The following is a 26,454-nucleotide window of genomic DNA, read 5'->3' on the forward strand; positions in this document are numbered from 1 at the left end:
GAAAAATACGAATTCAGACTTCCACATTCAGTCTTAATACGAACACAAGCATTATTCCTATCCTTATCTATGAAACCATAAACCGGTTTAGGAAAATTTAAACAATCAACCAATTGAGCTAATAGAGGTCGAAATGGAATGGCAATTTTGCTTGACTGAATAGCCATAACCTGTAACCGGCAAAAATAAAATTTTAAAAACATACACATCCACTAAACCAGAACTACAATCAAATTACAACAACTAAGGTAACATATCTAAGAAAACTAAGCCACCTTATAAAATTCCAATCTAAATTATTTCAATAAACTTACCAAAAATAGCTGCAAGCAATTTTAACAGTACAGCCAGCTCCAAGTGCACAGACCTGCAATTGTTCTTTTTTTTTTTCATTTTTTTATCGAAAAAAACAAAAAAAAGGAGAAAACAGAAAACACAGGGAAAAAAAAAAGCTATCTAACCAAATCCAAGGTTCCAGAAATAATACAAATGCATAAACAACCAATTTCAAGTAATTGTTTTAAATTATCTATAACAAGTGCGTAACTGTAAACTCAGTAATTGTACATCAATGTATGTCCAGGTGATCATGTAGTATAAAAGTTCAAGATTCATTAAGTCAATATCCAATGATGTCTGTACAATTGAGATTCATATGGAATTTCACCCATCACATTACATTTTTATGAAAAAAAATTACAAACTAACAAATTACCCCAATAAGGTTTCACAAACAAACCTTTTCTCTCACAGGATAAAGAAGAAGCAAGCCAGAAATCTATAATAAATCAAAGCAAACCAAATATGCAGTACATATAAATATAAATAAAAAATTTGAAAGCAAAGAATAAACCAAAGGACATATCCAATATATTTTATTTAGCCAAAAAAGCCACACCATATAAATTGATCCAGTACATCATAAACAAATTGGACATATTAAATATATTCTATTTTATTTTTATTATTAGCTAAAAAAGCAAAGTAGTTTTTATCTCCTCAGAAAAAAAAAGACAATGAGTACACACTAAAACCCCTCTATCAATTTTTAAATACATATAGCTACACACTACAGTACCAGACAATTTCCTGTATAAATACTGTATTTGACCAGTGTACTTTCCAAAGCCAATTTCCCTTCACACTGTAGTCTCCGAAGCTAAATTTTTATTGGTATACTTAATGAGGCCAAGTTAATCTTTAACAAATTCATAAGACAAATTTATAAGAGATTAATTTTTGTTCACAATCTTTAACAAATTTATAAAAGAAATTTATAGGAGATTAATTTTTGTTCACAATTTTAATTTTAATTTTAATTAGCTAGCTTATTTTTTGGCCTATCAACACTTAATCTTTTCCACTCACAAACTAAACTACATTATAAATCAGACCACAAGCAAAACTAAACACCATCTAAACCAAGTAAAGCACAAATTTAAATCAGCACACCTTACAGCACGCAACAACTAGATCCAAAAATACACCACCACCAGCTCCTTGAAACCACGCAATTGAACTAACCGCTGCAACACCCATACAAAATCAGAAAGGAACGATTAAGAAAGAAAAACAAAAACGAAAGGGAAAAACTAAAATTTTTTAAAAACAAAGGCAAAGAAAGAAGACATAGCTAACCAGGAAAGAAACCAGCAACGAAAGAGAGAGGATGAGTGCCAAGAACGCCAACAAAAATGAGGAAATAGCCACGCGTCAGCCCGCTGAGAGCACCTGGAATGTCAAAGCAAAAACACCGAACCACCCCTTGCAATCTGGTCAATCAGAGAAGGGTGCTAAGGACAGGGGAGGGCAGAAGCGTCAATTTCCTGTTTATAAGGAACAGTAAAATGTGAATAGTCCTGGTACTTGGGGCTTTTATAAGGGTTATAGAAAAAGCCCTTTAAATTTAAGAAGTCAAGTTTAGTTATTCCTACAGTTGTAATAATGTTTGACCGTTTGACTGACCCTTTTACAAAAAGACAATAATAGAAAAGGAAAAAAAAAAACAAGAAAGAGAAAAAGTGTCTGATTAGAATACGAAGCTTAGGTTGGGTTCGATTTCGAAAGCAGGAAGCTTAGGTTACGTTTGTTGTCAACTTCTTCCTCAATTTTTCTCAATCAATTCTCTTCAATCTTTTCCCCAGATTTTGTCACTGAAACACTCAAAATTTAGCTCTACTTCTCTCTCACACTCTAATTTCTCTCTCCTAAGTTGGTTGAATTCATTAATCTTGAACTGCTGCCTGCTTATTAGGTACGATTTCTTCTTCAATTCGGTTTAATTTATACTGATTTAGTTGATTTTTCTGTAATTTGAGATTAAGGATTTTTAATTTTAGGGAAATTTTGGGATGATTCAAGAAATGTTCGTTAATTTTCTCTTGGTTTTTGTGTAACGATTGAGCATAGAATTGCTACTATACGACTGTGTGATAGTTCTTAATTAGGTAAAAATGGTGTTGTTTTTCTTTGAGAGTTGTTTATATGCTAATTAGTTTGGATTTAAGCTGTTTCAAGTTTAGGTTCAAGAAAAGAAAGAAAATTCAAGTTTAGATTCAAGCTGTTTTTCAGATTTGCAGGATTATTTTTGCTGATTAAAATTTTGTTTAATTTGAGCTGTTTTTTTTGGCCTGATCTTGTCCCTATTAATTAAGTTAGTTAAATTTTAAAAACAAACCTAGTGAGTAGTAGGATCAGTGTTGTGCTTCGTCCCGTGCTCTTTCTCAAGTTGTGTTCTTTTCACTTAAATTCACCTTATTTGAGCTTATTGTAGTTGCGAGTTGATCGTGGGTAGCCCTTATCGGAACTTGTCAAACTTATTTTGAGCTTATCTGAACCCATTTATGCTTGAATGAGTGTTTTGAGGACATGACCTGATGTTTTGTTTTAACAATCTGTTTGGTGAAATTTTTATCCCTGGACTTGTTTCTTTGATGGATTGTTTGGTTACTAATTAAACTTTGGAGAGGATGGCAATTTCAATTAAATTTTATCATTGGTGGGTTTTGTTTCTCTCTTTATTATTTTATTTATTTTTAAATTTATTTTTGTATTTTGAAATATAATAATTGGGATGAAGTCATGATGGTGGAACGGCTAACATAGGCAATGTGGATGGTTCGTGGTTAATATTGATATAATGCATAAATTATTCCAATTGACATTACCATTGTGTCATGCAATTTAAACCTCCTCAGTTTGCTTACAAGGCTTTAGAGTGCTTTATATTTTGAAATGGAAGGAGTAATTATCCTTAACAGTATATGTTCTGTGGGAAATGTGTTTCTTTTGACTAGTTATCTATTTTGACAATATATTCTCAAATAATTATAATTTAATTTCTGATTGATTTTGATCATCAATGTTCACTGATTCAGAGTGTTGAAAGCAGTTCTAGAAGGCTTTCGAGCATCTGAGCATGCAACTCTCCTTATTAGAGCTTTTATCCCTCATGGACAAAGCTGATAAAATTTTAGCTTACAAAGGACATAAAGTACGTGTGTGATATCTTTGTTAAATTGAATCTCTTTAATATCTCAAATCTTATTCTAGCATGCTTATAGTTTGCAACATGTGTGTACATTTTGTGATTATAGGAGTGAAATTTAGCATTGTCGGATGAATACTTTTGAAAGATGGATGCAAAAATAGTTCATATTGTGGAAACAGAAGTTCCTGACTTTTCTGTTGGAGGCAACTCTAGGGTCGACTTGGACTCTAGTTTCAAACAAGTTGGAGAGAGAGAATATGAAAACAATGTTGCTTGTAAACAACCCCCTTTGCTAGTCAAGTCATTTAGTGCAGGCATAGATCAAGGATTGGAATCTGAACCTGTGGCTGACCCCCTGAAATATAGATCATGTGATGATGTTCTTGAGGTCGACGCAAATATAGAGGATTTGCAGGAAGTAGAAGAACAAGCTGCTAAAATTGAAGTAGTTGGGTTTTCTGAACAACACGAAAAAGATCATAAGTCGATTCCTGAAATGATGGATTTAAAAGCAGTTTCTGTTGCAAAAATAGAAGTTTCTGATGTTTCTATTGGAGACCATGCTGTTAATGAACAACTGTCTTTGCCAGTCAAGCCATCTGTCCACGGACAAGAATATGAACCTAATTCATCCGTGATGGAGGTCTTGGAACATAGAGCAACAGTTGATCATCATGAGGTTGACTCAGAGATGGAAGATGTAAAGGAAGTGCTAGAACAAGCTGTAGATACTGAAGCACTTGAGTTGCCTAAAGAACAAGGAGTAAATCAGGAGCTGCTTTCTGAAATGATGGATGCAAAAGCAGCTCCTATTGTGGAAAAAGATGTTCCTGATGATACTATTGGAGGCAGCATGGACTTAGATTCTGATGTCAGGCAAGTTGGGGTTAGAGAATATGGAGACCATACTGGTGATGAAAAACCACATTCATCAGTCAAACCATTAGATGAAGCTGTAGATCATGGACCAGAACGTGAACCTAGCCTCTTAGTGGCTGAGCACCCGGAATATAGAACGACAGTTGATTTTCATGAAGTTGACTCAGAGATGGTGGATTTGGAGAAAGTGCAAAAACAAGCTGCTGATACTGAAGCATTTGTGTTGCCCAAAGAACATGAAGTAGATCAAATACTGATTTCTGAGAAGATGGAAGCAAAAAATGTTCGACTTGTTGAAGTAGTTCCTGATGTCTCTCTTGAAGGCAGCCCGTATTTGGATCCTTGTCCTGGTCAAGCTGGAGATAGAAAAAACAGAGTCCTTCCTACACTTGAACAACCACCTTTGCCCGTGAATTCATTTGATAAAGGTGTAGATTATGGACTAGAAGATGAAGCAGGCTCTTCAGTGGCTGAGAACCTGGAATATAGGGCGACTGATGATTTACGTGAGGTTGACTCAGTGATCGAGGATGTTAAGGAAATGGAAGAACAAGCTGCCAATACCACATTGCAAAAGGAACAAGATGTATACAGGGAACTTGTTTCTGGTAATAGGGATGCAGAAGTAGTTCCCGCTGTGGAAAAAAAAGTTCCAGATGTTTCTATTAGTGGCAACCTGGACTTGGATTCTGGTCCCAGACAAGCTGAAGATAGAAGTAATGGAGAACAACCATCTTTTTCAATCAATTCAATTAATAAAGATTTAGATCATGGACAGGAACATGAATCAAGCTCTTCAATTGCCAGGCACTTGGAACATATAACAACAGGTAACATTGGTGAGGTTGACTCAGATATTGAAAACATTAAGAATGTGCAAGGACAAGCTGCCGTTATGGAAGTAGTCGAGTCTCCTAAACAACAAAATGTAGACCAGGATCTGGTTTGTGAAAACGTGGAAGTAAAAGTTCCGATTTTGGAACCAGATATTTCTAACGTATCCAAAGGAGGCAGCTCAGTGGCAGACGTGGATACCGGTGTCAGGCAAGTTAGAGAATGTGAAGGTAATACTGCTCACGAACAACCAGCTTTGCGAGTTAATTCAATTTGTAAAGGTGTAAATCAGATTCCAGACTCTCCAGTGGCTGAACTCCTGGAACATAGAGAAACAGGTGACATTCCTGAGCTTGACATAAACATGAAGAATGCTAAAGAAATACGAGAACAAGTTGCTGGTGTGGAAGCAATATTGCCCGACAAACAAGAAGAAGATTGTGAGGTGCTTTGCAAAAAGATGGATGCAGAAATTGCTTCTATTAAGGATTCAGAAGTTCCCAATGTTTCCATTGGAGGCAGCCCAGCGACAAACTTCAATTCTGGTCTCGGACAAGTTAGAGATGGAGAATTTGGAGACCATGCTTTTGTTGAACAGCAATCTTTGCCTATCAAGTCATTTGTTGAAGGTGGAGATAACGGACTGGAATATGAAGCAGACTCCTTATTGGATGAGAACTTGGAGCATGTACCATTAGGCGAAATTCACGAGGTTGACACAAACACACATGATGTACAGGAGGTGCAAGAACAAGCTGCCAATGCTGAAGCAATTGAGTTGCCTGAAGAACAAGAATTAGATCAGGATTTGGTTTCTGAAAATATGGAAACTAATGTAGCTCTTGAGGAACCAGAAGTTCCTGACGTTTGTGTTGGAGGTAGCCCAGGGGTAGATTTGGATTATGGTCCTATACAAATTGGAGATAGAGAATATGAAGATGATGTTTCTTGTGAACATTCTAGTCCTATACAAGTTGGAGATACAGAGTATGGAGACGATGCTGCTTCTGAACAACCACCTTCGCCTGTCAAATCATTTGTTAAAGGTGTAGATCAAGGACTGGAATATGAACCAGACTCATCAGTGACTGAGCACCTGGAACATATGGCAACAGGTGATGTTCTTGAGGTCGAAACAAACGTAGAGGATGTACAGGAAGTGCAAGAACAAGCTGCCAGTAATGAAGCAGACGAGTCATCTGAGGAACAAGAAGATCAGGAGCTGATTTCTCATTCAGCAAAGCTTCGGCGCAAAGAAGAAAAGAAGGTTAAACGTTCATCTTTAAAATCTGGAAGCTTGACAAAAGATTGCCGTGTTAGCTATCAGCTACCCCCAGAAATTGAAGGTGATTTTGCAGTCTTTGACTTGGTATGGGGTAAGGTGAAGAGCCATCCTTGGTGGCCTGGGCAAATATTTCATCCTTCTGATTCCTCTGAGAAGGCTATGAAATATTATCGAAAGGATTGCTATTTGGTGGCATATTTTGGAGATCGGACATTTGCGTGGAATGAAGCATCAGTGTTAAAGTCATTCAGGAATCATTTTCCCCAGGCAGAGAGGCAAAACAATTCAGAAGCATTCCAAAATGCAGTGAGTTGTGCTTTGGAAGAAGTTGCTAGAAGGGTGGAATTGGGGCTAGCCTGTTCTTGTTTTTCTGAAGAAGCCTATGACAATATCAGATATCAAATAGTTGAAAACACTGGGATAAGGGAAGGGTCAAGGAAAAGGGAGGGAGTAGATAGATCTACCGGCGTGGATTCTTTTCAACCTGATAAACTCGCAGAGTATGTAAGGAGACTTGCACTTTTTCCAACCAGTGGAGCTGACCGGCTTGAGCTTACGATAGCAAAATCACAGTTATTAGCTTTTAATCGACAGAAAGGTTGTGATGCATTACCCGAGTTCCAGTATTATGAGGGGTTGGTGGAGTACGATGATACACTTTTTGGGGATCAGAAGATGTCAAGTGAGAATGAGCATTCAGATTTAGTGACCGGAGCAGATGCCAAGAAAGGCCCTCATAAACGTAAACACGATTTGAAAGATATTGTGTACCAAAGGAGAAAAGAAAAAAGCATGACAGAATTAATGGGTGAGTATTACCTTGATGGTGAATTTGATTCACATGAGGAAGATGATATAAATTTGACTTCTCCAACTGCTGCGTTTGCTGGTGCAAAGCGAAAAGGTTCAGGGTTTCTCACAGATGATTCTAAAGCTCAGAAGAGCATAAAAACTATCTCTCTAGCTAAGGTTTCACATACAGCATCTCCAAATCTGCAGCAATCCTTTAAAGTTGGTGAATGTATTCGTAGAGTTGCAAGCCAGCTGACTGGATCAGCTGCAATCATCAAAGGCTGCAGTGAAGGAAGCAACAAGCATTCAGGAGATGATTCTGATGAAGTATCAGAATCTCCTGATGATGCTTTAACTGAAAGCGTACCAACACCATCAAAGGAGTCTTCTTTGGATGATATGCTCTCACAGCTTCACTTATGTGCTCGAGATCCGATGAAAGGATACAGCTTCTTGGGTAACATAATCAGCTTTTTCTCTGAATTTAGAAATTTAGCCGTCACAACTCAGCGGCAAAAGATGCGCAAAGGGTCTGGCAGAAAACGAAAGTCTTCTGCTCCTGTTGTTGGGTCCCCAGAAACTTTTGAATTTGATGATAGAAACGATTCCTATTGGCCAGACATGGTTATCCAAGATAGTGGTGAAGCTAAATCGGTGCGACGTGCTCGTAAGAAAAAGGATGAACAGCTTGTCTCTGGTGATCCTGAGAAGCCTCTTCGACCAAATCGTAGAAAGTATTCCAGGAAACAATATCATCATGACAATCATGAATCAGCCCCTGAGATGCCAACTAGGGATGAGAAGAAGCTGGACCTGCCTACAGAGCTCATGCTGAACTTTGGTGAGATGAGTTCTGCTCTTTCAGAGGTGAATCTGAACAAAATGTTCAGGCGTTTTGGGCCTCTAAAGGAATCTGAGACAGAAGTAGATCCACAAAGCAGTCGTGCTAGAGTGGTTTTTAAGAAGCGTTCAGATGCTGAAGTTGCTTATAGTAGTGCTGCAATGTTTAACATTTTTGGGTCAACACTAGTCAATTATCAGCTTAACTATACACCTGCTTCCTTCAGGAATTCATCCCTTACACTGACTGATGCAAAAAATGATGCAACTTGATGTCATTTAAAACTTTGTTCCACCAGGAAGAGTTTCAGGTATGATCTTTGATCCTCTGGCTTCCACACTACTCAATAAGAAAATGAATTACTGTTGATGTGACCAAATTTTGTCTGGTCATCTGCTAATTCTCTAGCAAATAGGAATAAATACAATCACTATCCATTTAATATCGTTGACTCGTTGAGTGAAGGATTCATATCTATATAATACTTTTTTTAGAACATCTATATAATACTTAGTACTCATCACCTATCAATTATTTGATCAAGATTTTCAAACCATAATTTTATCTAGTGTCTTGCATGTGTGTGTGTGTGTGTTTTTTTTTTTTTCATATGCATTGCCATTTATTTAGTTAGTTACTGTAAATCGGCTCATTATTATCATGCACGCTTGCATTTGATTGTATAAGTCCCTTTTTCCTCTCTTGATGCTTCTCACTTTTTAGTTCTTTGGCTATTTGATTTGACATGAATCATTGATTCATTGGATTAAATTCTTTGTTTAATGATCTATGATTTGCAAGTTATCTATTTTTGTTTTCCAAGGATATGGATGTATTGTTTTCCTTGACTAACAGAACCAAACATTGCTTTGTACCAGAATGAGAAACAAATTGTAAAATAAGCACTATGCTTTAGGTGTTCCCGATTGAGGAGGAGCATCTCATTTGACCTTGGATGGAGTTCAACAGGTAGTTTATTAAACTTATATTACGAAGTTCAAAGGTCATTCAATTTCTCTACCATCTTTTCCCGGAATAAGTTTGCATGATTTTCTTGGATTATATTACCTGCTTCTGGTTTTTGGTACATATAAATTCTGTCTCATTGTCATGGTGAAGTAACTTACTCAATGTACTACTCACATGTAGGATGTGAATTATTGACTCTGTTTTAAGATGGTGTAGCTATATTATGCTAGTCTGATGATGTCATGAAAATTTCCGACATGGATAAAGTGTTACGGACCTTACGGTCCATTGCAAGGTCTGGGACTTGAGTCCCGCATTGGTCATATGGAGGGCTGATGTGGGGTTTATATAGGACAATGGGCTCTCCTCCCCTTGAGCTAGCTTTTGGGGATGATTCTCCTGTTGTCCTGTATCATAAAGTATAAAACTGGAGTATCTGACTTAGTTAAGCCATACAATGAAGCTAATTTATACTAAGGAATGTCATTGAACTTTCCAAACATGAATAAAGTAGTTGCTGGCTGCTACCTTCATTTATGGTGATTTTGTAGAGGTGGCTTGTCATGCAGTCTCTTAGCTGAATACATCACTTAAATTGAATAAGGTATAGCTCATCCTAAGTGAATACATCAATAAAGCTGCATGTGTTGTGTATGCTGCATAAAAATCACTTAAATTGAATAAGGTATTGCTCTATGCTACCATAAACGGAATATCCTAGCCATCTTGTTCAGGAAACAGAACAATTCCCAATTCCCAATTCCCAAGTGAAATAAAATGAATCCATTCAAATTTTCTTCTTGATTATGGCATTTTAATTTTCAAATATGCAACCTTGTACAAATTAGTTAATGATCATGGTTTTGTTCAGTAATTTCACATGGTTCGATTGGCCTTCATTTATAATGTTCAGGAATTGCACAGGTTTGATTTTCTATCATTTAAGATAATTTTCCCCCCCTTGTTATGCAGAATTGAGTAAACTGTACTTGGGAGTTATAAACCTGACAAGCAATTCTGCATGAAGATGTCCAGATGAGCGAGGCACCCAGTCATGAACATGATAATAGGATAGATTTGGTTGAGCTGATGGTAACTGTTGTATAATGGTACTTTATGCAACTTGATAACTTATTTTCTCATTCAATCTAAATTTGTCTTGAAGTTTAATTACTCGCTTTTCCGAGGTTGAAGGGAAGGGAGCATCATGATATCGACACAAAGATATTACGAATACAAAATACAGCTACACATATCTGGGGGGTTTCCATGACTGATGGGGGCTAATTTTGTCTAGAAATTTAGAAGCTGTATCATGATGGTTTCTAATTGAAAAAAAAAAGTTTATTTGCCTAGTTAGGTGGCCAACTAATAGTGGTGTTAAACAACTAGGGAGTGAAAACACGGGATAACACATTATTTATTGCTTCTCCTCCATGCTAAGGCACTGTAATATACACCTGAGCAAGTTGTCTCTATGTAAGGTTAGAAATAATACTTCTTCCGTTCTTTTAATACCATGACTACTGACTATTGTGTGGCCTGAGCGATGCACTGTGTTTTCCTTTAAATATCAATATTTATTATTTAAGCTATAAAATTATAAACTATGTAATTAAAACAAAGAACAATAATAACTAATGTAAATAAATAAGAACTCTCAATTGGTATTTTATACCTCTTCGGCTCTTCCCCGCACAAACGGAAAAAAATAAAGTAAAATAAATACGGAGTACTAACAAAGAAACCAATGGGAAAGATGGCGTTGACTGATTGAGTTCTGCGGTTGTGCCCTGTATGTGCGGTTGTGCCCTGTACCCAACCCACCGTAATAACTTGAAAGGACAACCCAAGCATTTACTTTAGGGAGTACAACAGTACAATACACTCATTCATGTCAAATTTCACTTATTCTAAAACATTATCATCACGTTCACGTGTTGTGCTCTGTTTTTCGAAAGGTTATTAGATACATTTAGGGGTGTTCGCGGTGCGGTTTGGCACCAAACCGCACTTCTAACCAAACCACATCAAATCGCACCACAAAATGCGGTTTGGTGCGGTGCAGTTTGCGGTTTAGCCATATTATTCGAAATTATAATAATTTTCTACAAAAAAAACATTTATTTAATTTTGTGATTATTAATTTATTTTTTTAACCTTTAATTAGCTAATAGTCAAAGATTAACTTATATATTTTCATTTATTTTTTTTATATGTTTTTAATAAAAATATAGTATAAAAACCGCAAACCACATTAAAGTGCGATTTGCAGTGCGATTTGGTCTATTTTTTTGGAAACCGCAAACCGCGGTTTAGTCATTTACAAAAACCGCACCGTAATTTTCAAACTGCAAACCACACCAAACCGAAAAATTATGGTTTGGTTTGCACTTTGGTGCGGTTTAGACCACACTCTGATTAGCCCTAAAATATACCCAGGTGCATATTACACTAATGAACATTTTGTTGTTATTTTGATGATTGATTTTTATTTAATCAGATTGATTTTTATTTAATGAAGTGAATATATAACAAAAACTAACTTTGGAATAATAGAGTACACAGTATATCCGAGTATCTATAAAATATTTCATACTTTTTTCCGATTAAATAATGATCCAAACAAACCCACGGTCCATGCCCATGGACACAACGCGCAAACTAACTTGTGATAAAAATCACTTTTACAAAGATGTTTTTGTTTTTTTTTTTTTTTTTTTTTTTTTTTTTTCTCGAAAAGCTTTTACAAGGATTTTATTTATTTATTATTATTTTTTTTAGATTTGTAAATTTATCAACCCATATAGTGGCTATATTGAGGACGATTTACGAAAATATGGTTAATTTGAAATTTATTTACCATTTTGCATCGATACTAAACTTATTTATAAAATTGTTGTCCATGTAGAATCGGAAATATATTGGGGTCTATTTAATTTTTAAAATTATAAACCGCTATTTCAGATAGCGGTTTTAGTATCAAAACCGCTATTCAAAGTAGCGGCTTTTCTAAGTATTCCACACAACAACAAACTACTCCGTACTCTGTAGAATACATTATACTAAAAAAAAAGGAAAAAAAAAACGACAATCCTCTCCATCTCCACCAGACCACCACGCACATCACATCGCCGGTCGTCATCGACGTCCTTCTTCACTCCAGCGGCCAACCCAATTCACGTCGCCCCCACCAATTGATGAAGAAATTGGTTTTTTGATATTTACCCCCAAATTGATAAGGTATTTAGCCCAAATTTTTTTTCCTTCTTAATTCAATTAGTCGTTAAATTAATTAAGTTGCTGCCACTTAAAGTCAAAATCACTATAATAAACTCAATTTGTTTTGGAAATTCGGTGTTGTTTGGTTTCGTAGTCGAGAATGTTGGGTTTTGCTTTGGTTGCTTTTGTTTCTCTTGGATTTTGCTTTAACTATATGCCAATTTACCAGTTCTAAGCAAGATTACCATACTTGAAAGATATAATCAATTAACATGGCATCCTTAATTGTAGAAGTTGTGTGGATGGTTACAGAGCTTGTTACAGGTTGAACAAATGAGGGGACGATGCCTACAGGTTGAACAACTTTTCCATTATAAGCTTCAGACTAAAACCGCTACTTAAGATAGCGGTTTATGTACTAAAACCGCTATCTCAAGTAGCGGTTTATGTACTAAAACTGCTACTTGAGGTAGCGGTTTTAAGCTGAAAAAAATTAAAAAAAATTAACAAAGTTTCCCGATCCTAGGTGAACATCAATTTGTAAATAAGTTTAGCTCCAGCAAAATGGTAAATAAATTTCAACAACCATATTTTGGTAAATCGTCCCTATATTGAGCCAAATCCTGGCGCAAGCGCGTAAGTCGAAACTACTCCAATAAATACTTGTACAACACCTCCCATTTCACTCAAAATCCGATAATCCCAATTTTCTCTCTCCTCCAAATTCCTCAATCACACCGACCAACAATGTCAGGCTACCCCCACAACCCACCCAACTACGGCTATGGCCAACCCTACGGTGCACCACCACCTAACCAACCCCAACCTTACGGCGCACCACCACCCAACCAACCCCAACCCTACGGCTCAATCCATTCTCACCCACCTCCTCAAACGGCTCAACCCTACGCCGCACCATCCTCCTACGGCTCCACCCCTTCTGCTCCCCCCTCTTACGGGTCCAAGCCCGACAAACCCCCAAAAGATAACCACCCTTCATCTTATGGGCCTCCTTCTTCGGGCTACCCGGCCCCATCGTTTGGGCCTCCGGGTCATGGGTCGGCTTATCCACCTCCTCCGGGTCATGGGTCCAGCCCATTTGCGTCGCTGCTACCGTCGACTTTCCCACCGGGTACTGACCCGAATGTGGTGGCGTGTTTCCAGGTTGCTGATCAAGATGGAAGTGGGTTGATTGATGATAAGGAGCTTCAGAGGGCTCTGTCTTCTTATAATCAGAGTTTTAGTCTTCGTACTGTTCATCTTCTTATGTACCTCTTTACTAGCTCCAATTCTCGCAAGATTGGTACGTATTCATTTTGCTCTCTTTCATCTTTTATTTCAAATTGAATTGTCTTATGTTCTTGTTCGAATTAATTACACCGATCGACTCGTGATTTTGTTACGACTTTTTTGAACAATTGTGGCACCATTCTTGAAAGTATCTCCTCATTTTCAAAATAATTGTACCCTTTTGTTTATTTTTTTTTTTATTTTTTATGGTATCAAATGCACTAGTTTGACCACGGATTTATTTAATAATGAGAATTTTGTAGTTAAAGTTTTTAATTCTTGAAACAGAAGCTTGAATGAATGAAACTGTTTATTTAATTATTTATTTTGGGTGAGAAATATGATGATTCTTGAATAAAATGCGTCAGAAATTGGGATATATTTAAAGGCTACACGTTTGTAGGTTGGTGTAAATGAATGGTGGGTTCTTGTATTAGGTGTAAAAGTGACGAATATGTACATTATTAGACTAATTTTTGTTTCTAGGACTGTGCACGGGCTCCACGGTAGTCTGTAATTGGATTTGGTTTGAATGAAATTAAGCTTGTTGGTAGTGGATTTGGACTCTAATGAAGTTAAATAGAAGATATATAGGTGGTGGGAGTTGAATACTGCTGTAAATTAATTCTAAAAACGACGACTTAGGAATTTGAGCTTAGAATGGGTATACTATATTATTAGTTGGCTACCTTTGTTATATAATAAGGAAAAGATAAGGGATGTGAGTCCATGAAGTACTTGATGGCACATCCCTAACGCTTATTTCATGAATATTGGAATTTAGACCATATTGGCGGCAAAATTCTCATTATTGGTTGGTGTTATTGCTTTTTCCTTTTGAAAAAAGTGACTGATGTGTAATTGTGTGTCTACATTCTTTAACAACATTCATGGTTTGATCTTTGTGGTGAACTAGACTGTTTGCAGCCTAGCACTTGCATCTTTTTTGGTGGTGGTGGTTATAATTTATAAATTTCGGAGGTGAACAATAATGTTTTACAAAAGATGGAAATATTATCTCAATATAGAAAGAGAAGGGGTTTTGCTACATTGAAGAAAATGTGAATGCACTAAGTTAAATTTATAATACTACTTCCGTTAATTATTATGTGTAACAAAGGAATATTTTATATCTTACTAATAATACCCCTTTTTTGCAAATAATAGTGAACGGAGGTTGTATTAAGATGCTGTGTTTTGAATTTTGATCATTGTGTCACTTGGCAGAGTCTTTAGGTATATAGCCAGTTACAGTAGTACTGTTTGGGGTTAATGTCAAATAATGTTTCTTTTTGTTCCAAATGCTAAGACAAATACAATTTTATGGACCCAGATGTCTTTTATCATTTTTTTACCTCTAGTTTAGCTTTTTTTGTAAAAGGGCCCTAAGTTTTCTATTGGACAAGTTTAAAGTAATGCTATGAAAGTGTCCTGAAGAAAGTTAAAATATGACTTAGAGCCCAATATCAATTCTTGGTTGCTTTGAAGCCAATAATTTTAGCTGAAGAAGTTATAACATTTTTTAAAAATCGATGATGTTCACAGTTCACGCCCATATTTGATCTCATAGTAACTCCTTTTCTTTGCAATGCTTTATTGTTTTAAAAGTACTTCTTTACTACTGCTTGAAGTATTGTTCCATTCTTGCTACCTACAGGACATGTACAAAATAAAAGGGGATTTGTCATAAATAGAAGTTAAATACTGTCCATTAACATCCACATATCTCTGCAGGTCCTAAGGAGTTTATTACCCTGTTCTACAGTCTGCAGTCTTGGAGGGTATGTTATTCAAAAATTATATTACTGCACCATGGATTATCTATGGGAAAGTATTGCTAACTGGTAGCATCATTTTTTGGTTGACTGTTCTCCAGGAAATATTTGAGAGATATGATAGAGACAGGAGTGGCAAGGTAGATGCTTCAGAGCTGCGTGATGCATTATATGGTCTTGGATTTTCTGTCTCCCCTGTAATCTTGGATTTGCTTGTCTCTAAGTTTGATAAGACTGGGGGAAAGAGCAAGGCCATCGAATATGATAACTTCATCGAGTATGTTACTAATTTTGATTCTACTGAAATTACTATGGATTATATCTTACATACGAAGTATTTTAATACTTTTATTTGTTAGCAATTCTAATTATCTATTTTCTGTGCTGCAGATGCTGCCTCACCGTGAAGGTAACCTTTTGTTCTTCTGTTCCATCTTTCTCTAGTTTGTATTATGAATGCAAAACTTGATTTTTTTTTTATTCCCAACTTACCAAATTCATGCATTTTTGTCATGCCATGTGCAAGTGCTAATTTGAGGCTAATCTTCTGCACAAGGCTCTCCTCTCTCCTGTATTCTTGATTTTAGCATATTCAGATATTCTTGGTGGTTACGCACAGTTTTTGTTTTTGTGCTCAAGTGTTCTGTGTTTGAACTACGGAAAACGGATTTGTTTTCATTTTAGTTTTAGATTCATTTGCATGAGATGCTATTTTTCCTTTTAGTTATCCTTCTTTTTTTCTGACTGATTTGGCTTTTATGGATTTTATTTTAGTTATTTGGACTGTGTACTAGCCTACTTAGTAATTGGTTTTGTCAGAAACTAAATTTTAGGACAATATCCCTCACTGCTATTCTGGAAACGTCCCTGGATTTGTATTTATCAAGCACACAGGCTTCAATTTCTACCATGCCCCTTAGATCCCTCCTTTTGTAGCAGTTACAAGTCTTGCAAGTAGTCTCCTTCTGTTTCTTGAAAAAACTAGTTTCTGAGTAAATGCAAGTACGAAACATGCATATTTAAAAATCAAAATTGGACAAGAAATTTGAGAATGTAGACATAGCCACATTGCTGCAGGAGATTTTCTGAATGCTAATTTGGCAAATGGGGCTGTTTTAAAATACTCTTGCAGCCTTACAAATATAATTTCAGATATTTTAATTTTATAATATCAAGTTGTTTATCTATATTTTGCTTGCTGCAGGGTCTAACTGAGAAGTTCAAGGAGAAAGACAAGAATTACAGCGGCTCAGCAACTTTTACTTATGAGGATTTCATGCTCACCGTTCTACCCTTTCTTGTTGCATAATATAGAAGGCGAGAAGTTAACTGGTTCCTTTCCTGGTCTTAGTCAGCATGATATATGTAATCGCTCGTGTAAAACCGTAAAATTGATGGCTTGATGCTTTGAGATACATAGCTTTGTTCTCACTTTTCACTGTTTTCAGTTGACTTGCTCTTATGTAGTTAATGTACATGAATAACATGATATGAAATTTTATATTTTAGCAATTCACGAGTGTTTGATGCGCGTTTGTGCTTCCATAAACAGATAGATAATCTATACAATTTGGGTTACATGATTGATCTGCTTTACCTGAAGCCAAGGATGCACCATTGGTCTTGCTTATGAGTTCTGATTTTTTATATTTAACCCCTTGAGTCCTTGACAGGAGTCAGGGGCCATGAGAAGTATTGCAAATTTGCAATACTAATTATTAATGTTGTCACAACATGGTAAAACATACTTCGTATTAATGTTTGTCACAACATGGTAAAACTTACTCCCTTCGTATTAATGTTTGTCACAACATGGTAAAACATCTCTCTGGTTTTCAGGTTACAAATCACTCGATCCCGGTATTTATTCACAACATGAAGGTTTTTGAAAATGATTAGTACTTGCAATTTATGCTTGCTTACCTTCTGCAAAATTGTGTCAAAATTAATTGAAAAGTTCCGATTTAGTTCTTGTTTAGTTCACCTTATTTTTACTTATTTTAGAAAAAATAAGTTCAGATCAGATATCGTTTTATATGCAGTTTTTTATTACTAAATATCTTTAATTTCGTAATGAAAAAAATTATGAAAATCACATATTAATAAAATACACATTATTACGAATCTAACAAGACCTAAGTTGATATATTTTTTCCATATAGATTATTGTATATTTAAGATTAAAGTTTGGTCAAATCTAACATTCAGACTAGATTAGATTAGACCAGATAAGTTTAGATAAACAAAAATAAGGGGAACCAAACAAGCCCTTACAGTCTATGCCAACATGTTCACTCTAATCCACATTAGTATGATATTGTTCGTGTTGCGCTTAGGGTCTGTTCTCTTCAACTTATTTTCAGTTCAGTTCTTAATTTTCTTCTCTCATAAAATATTCAATTCAGCCTAGCTCAGTCAATTAGAACATGCCCTTAGTCCGCATTAATTTGTTTTCGAGCATTTTTCCAAAAAGCCTTATATCAATAGAGTGTGCATTCACTTATAAAAAGATCTTCACCTCCTTACTTCTTCATGTGGGACTTGGGATGAACAACCCCAACAAGTACAAAACAATATACTTCATATATTCTTAACCAAGCCACCATAAACCGTAGAGCACCCACAATGGGTCACTCGATATCCTTCTCACAAGTCACAATACTCTTTCTCCTATTTTGAGGTAGTTCACCATTGTGAATGGTGACTCTTGAGGTGAGACTCCTCCCTCTTCCAAGTCACTAACCACCTTGGCACACGAACCCAGTGACAAAACAAGAAGATGATAAATGGCAAATTTTTGCATTTTCATTTAATTTTTTTTGCCCAAAATTAACATAATACAATTTTTTTAAAAGTAGTGAGCTAGCTCACCATTGTGAAAAAAAAATAAATGGTTGACTCATAATAGTGACTCAAGTTAGTGGAATATGATGTGAAAGAGTTAAAATTAGAGAGAGAAATTGTAAGTTATTCCACCGATATGGATATCTTATACTTTGTATAATAATTTAGGAATCACTTGTAATTATAATAATTCAAATCTTTAACGCTACAATTTTGTGCACATCAATGTTCAACCAATGAGTTCACTCTAGTAATTATGAAGTATATGAATAATACAAATATACAAATACAAGTATAATTGAGATTGTTAGATAATGTAAACTCCTTGCTAGAGTGATTTCTATTGATCAATATTTATAGGGTTACAATGAGAAACCTAATCATATTAGGTAGCTATAAGATAGGTAAAGATCTTCATAAGATAATCTTATACAAATATATCCTAACCTAGGAGGAGAATATTCTATGAAAATTCTCTATCACACCCCCGCAGACGGAGCGGGAGAAAATCGGGTACTTAGACTGGATCTGAATCATGCATCGAACGGTAAGGATAATATGATAACCCATGATCAAAAGAGAAGTAGTAGACATGTGCTGGTGATGACGATGAAAAGCAACAACCACGACCTACGTATAGTAGAAATATGCGCTTTTAGGCTGGAGGAGAAGGAGAAGAGTCATGCATATACTTGGGCCAAGTTGCAGATCCAGAGAAGAATAAGCTAAGGGATCAAACCATCATCGGGGAGAAGACACTACACTACTACGTGAAATCACAGTTGAAGAAAAACAAATAAAATTGCGCAAGAAAAGATTAAATTTCACCGCTTGAAATTAATCAATTCTCAAAAGAGAAACCAGGTAGCAAGAATTAATACTCCACAAAGATTCCAAGTGCTGCAACAATAAGGGGAGCTAACTTGATAGCAAAAGAGATGTGCAAAAGTTGACCTTATTCTGATATACCACCACCAAAACAAAATCTATGTGATTAGTGTAGAAAAACCAATAGGGCAATGTAAGAATCATTGTTGGTTATGGGGAGGTGGAAATAGAGTGCGACACATGGAGTAGGTTGGCAGATGTGGTTACTACCAGTAGTGGGAGGCAGTAGTGTATGCGATTGCCACCAATGATGGAGGCGGCTTTCGCGGTTGCTACTGTTGGTGGGAAGCGCAAGGTTACATAAAGATTCTAAACAAAAACTTTGAGAAAAGAAAAAAAAAAAACTATATGTGTGGGGTTGCGGAAGCATAAAAAATTTGTGTATATCCCGCCGGTGGGTTTAATTTTCTAACCCACCGTCAGGGTGAGATTTTTTGTATATGATCCCAAGATCTCACCTAAGCTGTGCTACCATGTTAGATAATGTAAACTCCTTACTAGAGTGATTTCTATTGATCAATATTTATAGGGTTACAATGAGAAAGCTAATCATATTAGGTAACTATAAGATAAGTAAAGATATCATCATAAGATAATCTTATACAAATATATCCTAAACCTAAAAGGAGAATATTCTATGAATATTCTCTATCAGAGATTTAGAAATTTTATATTTCTAATTGTCAGTATTAAAAGTTACTTTAGATATTAAACCATCTAGTAAAGGTTGAACATTTTTTACTTTTTCAAACGCTGGTCACTTTTACCCCCATAGTATTCCAATTTCCAAAATTTTATATTTCTAATTGTTAATATTAAAAGTTAGTTATATGTAGTATCTACATCTATAACTATTACTAAAGTACTTGTCAAAAAAACTAATACTAAAGTAGCAACTGGTGATGTCATCTTTTTTTAAAGTTGTACACATGGCGCTATTTTATTAAAAGATTTTCTGCTCAAATGCTAATTAATTTTAAATAGATTTAGGTAATTAATATAACATAAGTACCTATTACTTTGGTGATTTATTTTGATATTAGGTTGTTGGAGTCTTTAGCATAGCTGAGGTCAATTAAATTGAACTTATGAACATTTTTAACTCAAAAAAAAAAAATTTACAAAAATCCAAAGATAAATTACTGGTAATTCTGTGCACCGCACGGGTGTTAACCTAGTATATACTAAAATAACAATAGCTGATGTCACTATTGCCTACGTGTCACTTTTTTTATTTAATTTTTTCCCTCCAAAATGCAAGGATGATGTCATATTTTTTTTTCCTTTTTAAGCTACCCTATTTAATATAGCTTTGAAAATTTATTCCATTTGAATTTTTAAATTTTAAATGTTGGGTTTTCTACACATATTATGTTATTAAGTTATTTACGAGTTGTTAACAATAGTTAATAATATAATTTTATTGAAATTTCTTAATTAAATATGAAAATTATGCACTTTCAGAAATTGTATATTTATATTTAATTATAAATTAATTAGAAAAAATGAGGAAGTTATTTTTTTCAATACGTGTTAAAAGTCTATAATTCAATTTTTATTTTAAATTCGTGCATCGCATGGAGTTAATCTATTTAGTATTAAACCATCTACTACGGAGTAGTGAAGGTTGAACATTTTTTACTTTTTCAAACGCCGGTGACTTATTACCCCCATGGTATTCCAATTTCCAAATCTAAACATTACTCCGTACCATTTATCAATCAAAAATCCCCAAATAAACCCTAAAATTCAATGTTGATCGACGACATTGGAAATAAATCCGTTAAACCATCAATGAAGAATCAAATCAAAGACTTGAGATTTATGAAAAATTTAACAAATCCTCAGTTAATTTGGGGCTCCTTTTTTCTTACATTTGGCGTGGTTTCATTTCTGGGTTTTCTTTATTGTGCTGTCATTTCCAAGCTCCTGCCGCCTTCACAAAACCCCTTAATTGTTGCTATACAGAAAGACAGGTTATTTTATTTAAATTTATTTGCATATGATTATACATCTTGTTAGTACTACAATTATTTTGCTTAATAGGACTAATTTCAGTGTATTACATGTTGTTTAATTCGAACCTTATCAACCATATGTTTAATTTTATAAATTATATGATTACAAGAATAAGGGGATTGTTAGAAGATTAGTTTGAATCATGGGTTTGCACAAATTGTGAATTATATTTTATGAGCATTGAAGATTTTGGTATTAGAATTTGGAAAGTTTGTTATACAATCTCATGATTGGAAATTTGATATTATTACATTGGCTGAGTAGTAAAAATCTTGAAGAAAATGAAGTTATTTACTGATGTAATTTATCTAGAACGATTCTGAATTTCCGAAATTAGAATTATGTATCCAATGTTTTCAGCAGTAAACCAAATGATACTGGAAATTTGATAGTTGGGATCTTAGTTTAGGCCGAATTGGCCAGGTATGAAAGCGTGATTTATAAACAAAAATGTAGGTAGACTGAAGATACAAAGAGGTCTAGCTATGTTTTTACCACATTGCACTATCTACTACGACTTTGCTTGATTCGGATATCATTCATATTACAAAATTGATGATTTTGAGTTACACCAATATCATGGAGGTACTGTTTGAAGTGAGGATAAATGAACCAAAAAGAGGGCTTATTGTTTAGTTGTCTTGAAAGTAGGAACTCTTCTACTTTTTCTCATAAGAGATTATTAATGCTGAAGGAACTTCTATCCTTTTCTCTGGGGTGAGATTGTGAGAAAGAGAGAAGGGGGTGTGGGGGGGGGGGGGGGGGGGGGGTGCGCTACTTCTTCAGGCTTCTCCCTGCTTACATACAAGCGGCTGGTATGAAAGCAGTTCTATACTTCTATTGGATTATTGCTCGTGGTTCATCTACTTGGAATTCAGCTTATTGTTGAATTGTGATATTGGCAATTTCACTTATTTCAGTATGTCCCTTAATTGTTACCCTGTATACCATAGAAAGTAAGATGGGATCAAGAAAGTAACTTCTGTTAAACATGTCCTGCAGAATCTCTCAGTTCATGGATTTGAAATACGATAAATATTCCTCATATGTTCTAGCCTTTTGGTTTGAATGGCAATAGATATCAACTGGACAAAAATGCACTTGGCCAAAGATATTAAGATAGTATGAGAAGTGATTTTCTTTTTCCTTTGCATGAAATGAGGTTATTTTTTCGAGATGAACAGAGTACTTCATCCTTCATTGGGAGTAATTTTCTTGTCAAGTCCTCAAGTTATGGAATTGTGGATGGTCGAATAATTTAAAGGCATTGCAAGTTGCAAGTAGCTGAGAAATGCTCTTTACAGTTTCAGATCGCCTTTTATCTCTGTGATGCAATTTTTTTTTTATTTTTTTTATTTTTATTTTTTATCTCTTATGGTTCACCAAATACCTCAATCTGTACCTAAGGGGTGTACTGAATACAATGTATTCGTTGCCTGGATGCTTCTTTTGTTTCATTACTTTCTGCATACTCTTGTTTTTTGGGCTTCAATTATGTTTGTGCTGTTAATATTGAATTGCTGATTATTTTGGCTTTTTTTTACAGATATTATTGCTTCTTGGTCCCATTGTCGCTTCCAATCCTTGTGGTTGCTGTCTACTTCCATTGGCTCAGCATGAAACTCTTCAAGCATGCATGATTTTTGCACCAGTCTTCATATCAGTTTCATGCAGACTAATTTCATTGTTATCAGTTACCACGCTACAAGCAATATTTAAATGTGGATGGACTACTAGAAGACAGCATCAGTTTGACCACCTCTCCAAAATGCAGAACGAACCATTCATCATCTTTAATACTACATAGTTGCGGACTACTGCTTTTATGCAGTAACACTTGCTATTTCAACTGTCTGGAATTCTGGATGCAATCATGATCAAATAGGTTTACGGTCTGCTTAACTTTGAAAGGAACATGGGATACTGTAAATGCTGGAAGTATAGTATCAATTGTCTTTCATGAATTACGCATGATTTTTTTGTGCAGATGCATATATATACTTCTTGGTGAGTGGTGATGAGGTAAATTACTTGAGCATGTAAAGAGGATAAATAGCCAGGCAGTAGCAAGGTTATAGCATTTAGATCAACATGAGCGTGCAGATTGGAAAATGAGCGGGAGAGGCAGGAAGAAGAATAATCAGTTGTGGAAATCAGCACAGATCGTGCCCGATCCTTAGCTCAAGTGCTTTAGTGAAGATCTAGATATGCATGTCCTGCAATTTCGAATGGTTAGCTAGTTCATATAAGTACAGTCTAATGGAAGTGTAATCGTGCCTTTAATGACATTGCATGATCAATTGTACAATTGAAGCATCTATATGCTGATGATATTATTAACCTCACACTAAGCTTGGAACTATTTTGATCTGAGTCATATGGAATAAAGGTATTTGTACCTAATTTGCAGGTTCAGCTACAAACTTTATCCTCTTTGAAAACATAAACTTGTACTATGAGGCCATTTTTCTTGATTGCTTATATTATGGCGTACTCCCTCAATCTAAATTTCAGTGTTAACCTTTACTTTAGGGGGTATTCAAGGGTATCGCTTTGATAAATTTATAATTAATCACCTCCCCTCTGAAATTAATCGGTATAATTTCTCAATGCCTCATATACTGAATTAGTTTGGAAAATATATATTGAATGCTAATCTAACTCAAGGCGCATGTTAGTTTGATCTATTTTACTACCTTCGTTTTTTTTTAGTTGATACGTTTTGACTTTAGCACTATTCACACACTTTTCTTTGATCGTGTTTTGTGATTTATACGTAATGAAAAATATAATCAAGTGACGTCTTGTTAGATTTGTCACGATATATATTTTCAAAATATCAAATTTTTATTGTTTTTGCTTTTCAATGATGAAAGATATTAACGATTGAATATGTACATTAGCAAACGTGACTAAAGAAACGTGTCAACCAAAAAGATCGGTATTATACAAAGCCACAAAGTATATTTTTGATAAAAAAGTTTGGATTTTAGAAAATAAAAGTCTTAGTCCACTGATTCTTATGACGGGATATCTCAAACACGTACTCGGTTGACAAAAGAATTCAATTTGCTAAATACATTGTTTCTTTCTCGGTTTCTCCCTTAATCCAAATTAAATGGGATCATATTATTTACATGATTAGTTAATCTTATTTTATTTTCTCTAGTAAGCATCACAAATTTCCTTATGGATTTGTTTTAATGGTAGTTATTGTGAATCCGAACTCATTTTGATACAAGTTGTCTTTATTCAGATATACATAGTTACATACTATCTCCGTTTCATCTTATTTGCAACTTTGAAATATTTTATTGTTTAAAAATACAATCACAGAAAATATAAAACTAATTACAATGAGAATACAAATCGAATAGGACGAGATTAATCTCTGTCCTTAGGATAATATTAGCCCCCACTATGATGCTGATGGGAAAACCTATGCTAATTTACCCCCAGGATTCTCCTAATTCGTAGAATGAAAACACACATAGTACACACTAGTTAATAAAAAAGTCCAACCTTTCATATTCTTCCCATATGGGACAATTCTCTTACATAAAACTCACAAATTGAAGACTACATATAACATTTATCTCTCACAAATACCACCTCAAAGTTGCAAATAGTATGAAACGAAGGTAGTAATTAATCAATAATCAATAATCACTATTAATAGAATTTGGTTGATCATCTAATGTTTTTGCTTCAACTAGTTAATTAAGAGTACTGTTCATACTAGCTTAATTAAGCAAGTCAAAGATTGATAAAGAATATCAATCTTTGACGTTATAATCAAGTGATCTACATTCGCCGCCTCCTTTTCTCTAGGCTTTTAAACAGCGTTCGTATATTGTAAGTGAAAGTACAAGTTTATTACAGGAAGTTCTATTGATCATTCAATTGAATTGCATTATTGCAAGTACAAGTATAGTTGAGGATATTATTATTAGACTAATTGATCCATTTGACCATGCAACTGCCACCTAATTATGAGTTTAATAAGATTAGAAAAGTCTACATTTTACACCTTACAAAATTTTAAGGACTAGAAAAGTTTACTATTTATATTGATCTTTTATTATCATACTTTATGTACACACGAGTGTAAGCTAGATTTTAATTAATTCAATAAATTAGACAATAATATCAGTTTCTATTGCTTAATGTATTTTATGGTATAATTTATACCTACAAACATCACATGTAACTTTTTCCGTTAATGTTTCCGTTTAACGGAAGACCACAACTTCCAAACTAAATATCTATATAAATGTACTTCGTACATATAAGACAATAATCAAGGCTCTCCTTGATAAGGCAATCAACTAAAAATTAGATCAATCAAGACCATTAGACCAAAGTAGATTCGAGAAATTCAAACTTTAAATTCAAGATAAAATGGGGGTTAGGGGGCAAAAAATTCAACAAAAGATGTTAAACAATATCTAAAAAATGGTTTCAAAAAAAAAAAAAAACCTAAAAAATTGAAGTTATTAGTAGTATAAGAGCACAAAACCAATAATAAGACTTTAGCATCAATCCAATGAGTTTAGTTCAAGCAAAACCACACCATACAATTCACATTCACTTATTTCTCATTTTTTTCTTCTCTTATAAATTTATTTAATCATCTCATATTTCAATATGAAAAAACAAACATACTATTTTCTTGATAAGGTAGAATGATGTAAAGGTACGTTATAAGTAACTTAACATTCTCTTATTCTCTCATCTTCTCTCTCCACCTTTTTATTTAACAACTTTTGAGGATCTCTTCCTTTAACAACTTATCAAGGATCAATAAATCTATATCCCCTTTGCTTGTAACCTTGGGAAACATAGCTAGCTAAAAGCTATGTTTAATAAAATTATTATTAAAACTCTTTCAAAAATATATATAAAAAAAAAATAAAAAAATGGAATAATACAATAATTAATTAAATTAAAAAAAAAACCCATGCATTTTAAATCCACAAGATAAGAACTCTTCTTCCTAATTCCCCTATTTGACCAATACAAACAAGAGCAAAAACTAGCACACGCTCTTACCCAACGCCTCCTTTTGTTGAAGTTTGACACATTATTTTTTTCCTTAATTATAAGGTTTACCATAACTTCATGCAACTTCTCATATTTCTATCAAATCTCCCTCTTCCCTTTTATTAGTATACCTCGTCGTAATCTTTAATTTTCTTCCTAAAGTACCCTTTATTTTTTCGACTTTTTTCAGACCTCTATACCCTTGGAACTACATAGCCAAAATGTTACGGAGAGATTTAAAGATACGTGTATGAACCCTCGTCGTGTTCTAGCTTGACATATA

General features: G+C 34.6%; 2 protein-coding genes across 5 annotated transcripts; both read left to right on the forward strand.

Annotated features, from left to right (window-relative positions):
• Positions 1 to 2,022: 2,022 nt before the first annotated feature.
• Positions 2,023 to 10,559, forward strand: LOC145583259 (uncharacterized). Of its 4 annotated transcripts, none has more exons than XM_081640463.1 (5): positions 2,023 to 2,254; positions 3,378 to 3,493; positions 3,597 to 8,431; positions 8,977 to 9,090; positions 10,063 to 10,559. In XM_081640463.1, exon 3 carries the CDS (start codon positions 3,636 to 3,638, stop codon positions 8,391 to 8,393), a length of 4,758 nt encoding a protein of 1,585 aa, XP_081496589.1. In that variant the 5' UTR covers positions 2,023 to 2,254; positions 3,378 to 3,493; positions 3,597 to 3,635; the 3' UTR covers positions 8,394 to 8,431; positions 8,977 to 9,090; positions 10,063 to 10,559. The 4 variants fall into 4 exon arrangements, with proteins under 4 accessions (XP_081496589.1, XP_081496588.1, XP_081496590.1 ...); XM_081640462.1 differs by having other exon boundaries at positions 9,000 to 9,090; XM_081640464.1 differs by having other exon boundaries at positions 3,392 to 3,493; positions 9,000 to 9,090.
• A 2,374-nt stretch (positions 10,560 to 12,933) lies between these two features.
• LOC145583260 (calcium-binding protein CBP-like) lies at positions 12,934 to 16,889 on the forward strand. Its single transcript, XM_081640466.1, has 5 exons — positions 12,934 to 13,615; positions 15,337 to 15,383; positions 15,479 to 15,654; positions 15,768 to 15,786; positions 16,582 to 16,889. Exons 1-5 carry the CDS (start codon positions 13,060 to 13,062, stop codon positions 16,684 to 16,686), a joined length of 903 nt encoding a protein of 300 aa, XP_081496592.1. The 5' UTR covers positions 12,934 to 13,059; the 3' UTR covers positions 16,687 to 16,889.
• The last annotated feature ends 9,565 nt before the right edge of the window (positions 16,890 to 26,454 follow it).

This window comes from Chenopodium album, chromosome 15, assembly GCF_948465745.1.
Source record: "Chenopodium album chromosome 15, dcCheAlbu1.1, whole genome shotgun sequence".
Lineage (NCBI taxonomy): Eukaryota > Viridiplantae > Streptophyta > Magnoliopsida > Caryophyllales > Amaranthaceae > Chenopodium > Chenopodium album.

Excerpts from the sequence above, each read along its gene's own strand:
- LOC145583260 (XM_081640466.1), top strand. The coding sequence starts at position 13,060 with ATGTCAGGCTACCCCCACAACCCACCCAACTACGGCTATGGCCAACCC. Across the intron at positions 13,616-15,336 it reads CTCCAATTCTCGCAAGATTG|GTCCTAAGGAGTTTATTACC; the intron begins GTACGTATTCAT and ends ATATCTCTGCAG. Across the intron at positions 15,384-15,478 it reads ACAGTCTGCAGTCTTGGAGG|GAAATATTTGAGAGATATGA; the intron begins GTATGTTATTCA and ends ACTGTTCTCCAG.
- LOC145583259 (XM_081640463.1), top strand. The coding sequence starts at position 3,636 with ATGGATGCAAAAATAGTTCATATTGTGGAAACAGAAGTTCCTGACTTT.